This window comes from Emiliania huxleyi (assembly GCF_000372725.1).
Source record: "Emiliania huxleyi CCMP1516 unplaced genomic scaffold EMIHUscaffold_88, whole genome shotgun sequence".
Taxonomy (NCBI): Eukaryota; Haptophyta; order Isochrysidales; family Noelaerhabdaceae; genus Emiliania; species Emiliania huxleyi.
Window position 1 is genome coordinate 457,978 of NW_005195441.1, and position 2,956 is coordinate 460,933.

The window sequence follows — 2,956 nt, forward strand, 5'->3', positions numbered from 1 at the left end:
CCTTCCTGGACTGCGTGTGTGTGCAGGCGCGTCCGAAGGTCTCGATCGGGCATGCCATGGACGTGCTCGGCAGCTTGCTGCGGCAGCTGGTATGTGTGTATGTAGGGAGGTGAAGAGCAGCCAGGCTCGGACTGAACACGCGGTATGGGTGGACGCAAGACAGATGATGACGACACGCACGAGCGACACACAGACACAGACACACAAAGTAACTCTCACAAGACACTCAGCCAGCTGACACTGCCACACACCCTGAGTGGGCGTACACAAGCTGGTCGCGGCGACATCGAGCTCCAATCATACCCTACCAAACCCGGTACCCCAATCCAATGAACTGCAACAGGTCGCGTACGACGCCGCGTGCGATCTCGGCGATCTCGGCGACGAGCTCCGCCGAGATCGGCCGAGGCCAGCCGAGGGCGATGTCGGCACCGTCGGCGAGCATGGCGAGGCGGCGGGGAGGGAGGAGGCTGGTGAGGCGGCGGCAGCGGCAGAGGAGCCGGGAGGCAGAGCTGGCGACAGGCGGAGCCGGCCGCCGTTGCGGCGAGTGCAGCACGTGGTGACCCCCCCCCCCCCCCCCTCTCGTCCCCCCTCCTTACTTCTCCCCCCCCTGTATCCCCCCCCCTCCCTCCCCCCCTCCTCCCCCCCGACGCCTCCTCCCTCGCCTAGCACGTGCTGCCCCGCGACCGCAGGTGCTCGTTGCAGCGGGCACGCGTGCGGCGGAGACGCTGGAGCGGGGGGCGTATGATGCCTCCGCATCGAGCAGCGAACCAGCGTCTGTTCACAGCAGCGCCTGTGAATAGGAGCGGGCGGCCTGCTCGATCGCTTTCAAGAGCCATTTGGTGCTCTGCCGCCCGCTGGGTGGGGAAGAGTGAGCGTCGTTTGCTGAGCTGGTTGCATCGGCCCCCATTATTTTTCTCCACATACTTGTGCACTCAGTTTGCAAGTGGGAGACAGGATGCGGTCGAAAACGGTCAACTTTTGCGTTGGATGTAATCAACAGTTTGATTGGTAATATATACTTATGCTAATAGAGGGCCCTTACAAGCGCACAAGTCGTCGTGTTTAGCGCCGTCACCGTGTGCCTCTTGATCGCACATATCGCGGGACCCGATCGCCGACTCTCTCAACACACAACCCAACGTGACCACTGACTCTAATAAACGGTCATCGCATGAGCTCGACACAGACAATCCAATGCGAGCTGTCTCTAGTTCTAATAAACGGTCACAAGCTAGCGCTCATCATGCTCCCTGGGCGGGAGGAGCTCTGAGAGGCGGCAGCCTCTGAGGACTGCGCGCAACTGTCCCGCTCGCTGAGTGGCAGGGTGGGTCGGCCCGCGGACGCGTCCGTGACCCGCTGCACCCCGCCGACGCTCGTCCTAGCCTCCATCACGCCGTCGGGGCCGATGCGGCCGCTCACCGAGCCGACGGAGCCTCGGCTCTGCGCGTCCTTGGCGCCGGTGGTTGGGAGGCCGCCTTTGCGTGCAGAGTCGTCGGAGAGCTCGTCCTCGACGGAGGACTCCTTGCGGCGGCAGTAGCAGAACCACGCCGCCAGCGCGCCGACGCAGAGCACGAAGACGCCGCCCGTGACGAGGCAGACGATTAGGATCACGCTGCCCTGCCCGTTGACGGTGATGCCCTGGTGGCCTGGCCACGAGGGCGGCGTCGGAGGGGGCGAAGGAGGCGGCGGCGCGACGACCGCCACGGTGACGGTGGGCGGCGACTCAAAGGTGACCGCAGCGTCCAACTCGTCGGACATCGTGTCGAGGAAGACCGGCGCGAGCGCGGCCGACTTGATCAACTCCAGCCGACTGGCGAGGTCGAGTACACTCACCTAGCAAGAGGGCCGACCCGTGGGAATGGCAGAGGCGCCGGCGCGAGGCAAGAGCAGTGTCATGGGCAATGCGAGACACCCACCTCCACCTCTGACTGCAGCGAGGCTCCGTTTGCTGCCGTGAACTCGAGAAGCGGGAGCAGCTCGTCGCCGTCGTGGATCACCTGTGCGGGCAGACAAGTCCTTAGCAGGCCATCTCGGGTAATCACTAACCTCAGTTTGTTGTCGCACTGCTCGGGCGATCGGTCAAGCGCGGCTCCATTCCGATGTCAAGCTCGATGTTGAAGAGCTCAATCTCTATCCTCCGGCCGATGCGGGGATTTCCGCTGCGGGGATTTCCGCTGTGAGCCAGGAAAAAGAAATTTGAAGCGGGACGAATTTTCTCGCACACGCGCGATTCGCACAAAAACACAAGCCCGCACCTAGACTTTTTTCTTTCATTTAACGAAGCGTGTCAAAGTCGAACGGATTGTGCAAGACGCCCTGAGAGACCTTGTCCATCCCACATGCTGCCGTCGCTCCTGCTGCCGGCGCTTTTTGCGGTCGATGTGAACCTCGCAGGTCTCTTCATGCTCTCGTACGAACAGGTGACGACCGCCGACAGCTGCGCCGGCGTGGGCGACTGGGTCGACGGCACGTGTTGGGAGATCGAGCAGATGCAGGCGGTCGTCGCGAGCGCACTACTCGCAGTGTCGGACTTCAACGCGAGAAATGTGAGCGCGCTGCCAGCGCTTGGGACTGTGAGCGCCTGCGACAAGCAGCTGCGGCTGCGGCTCCTCGACAGCGGCGGCACTGTTCCCAAATCGGTGCAGGCGCTTGGAGATCTCTCGTCTGGCACCGATGTGGTCATCAGGCCCGGCCGCAGCTCTGTCTCCTTCCACACGGCTGCCATCACCGGTGCTTATGAGTTGCCCCAGATCTCTTACTGGTCGACCTCGACCGACTTGTCAAACACCGAGAAGTATCCTCGCTTCATGAGGACAATCCCATCGGACCATGCGCCAGCGTCAGACATCTGCTCCTTCTGGAAGCATGAGCTCGGGCTCTCGACCGTGGCCGTGATTTACCAGCAGGACCCGTACGGCCGCGCTTACGAGAATGTGGTAAAAACGGAATGCCA

General features: G+C 62.7%; 1 protein-coding gene across 1 annotated transcript in view; it reads left to right on the forward strand.

Annotated features, from left to right (window-relative positions):
- Positions 1–1,015, forward strand: part of EMIHUDRAFT_453638 (hypothetical protein) — a gene marked incomplete at its 5' end in the record, with an annotated part of 3,889 nt that extends 2,874 nt beyond the window's left edge. The window contains 4 exons of the mRNA XM_005758203.1: positions 27–559; positions 693–731; positions 804–871; positions 940–1,015. Of these exons, the coding sequence (XP_005758260.1) occupies positions 27–113 (87 nt within the window). The 3' untranslated portion in view covers positions 114–559; positions 693–731; positions 804–871; positions 940–1,015. The remainder of the gene's footprint in view (positions 1–26; positions 560–692; positions 732–803; positions 872–939) is intronic.
- Positions 1,016–2,956: the final 1,941 nt, after the last annotated feature.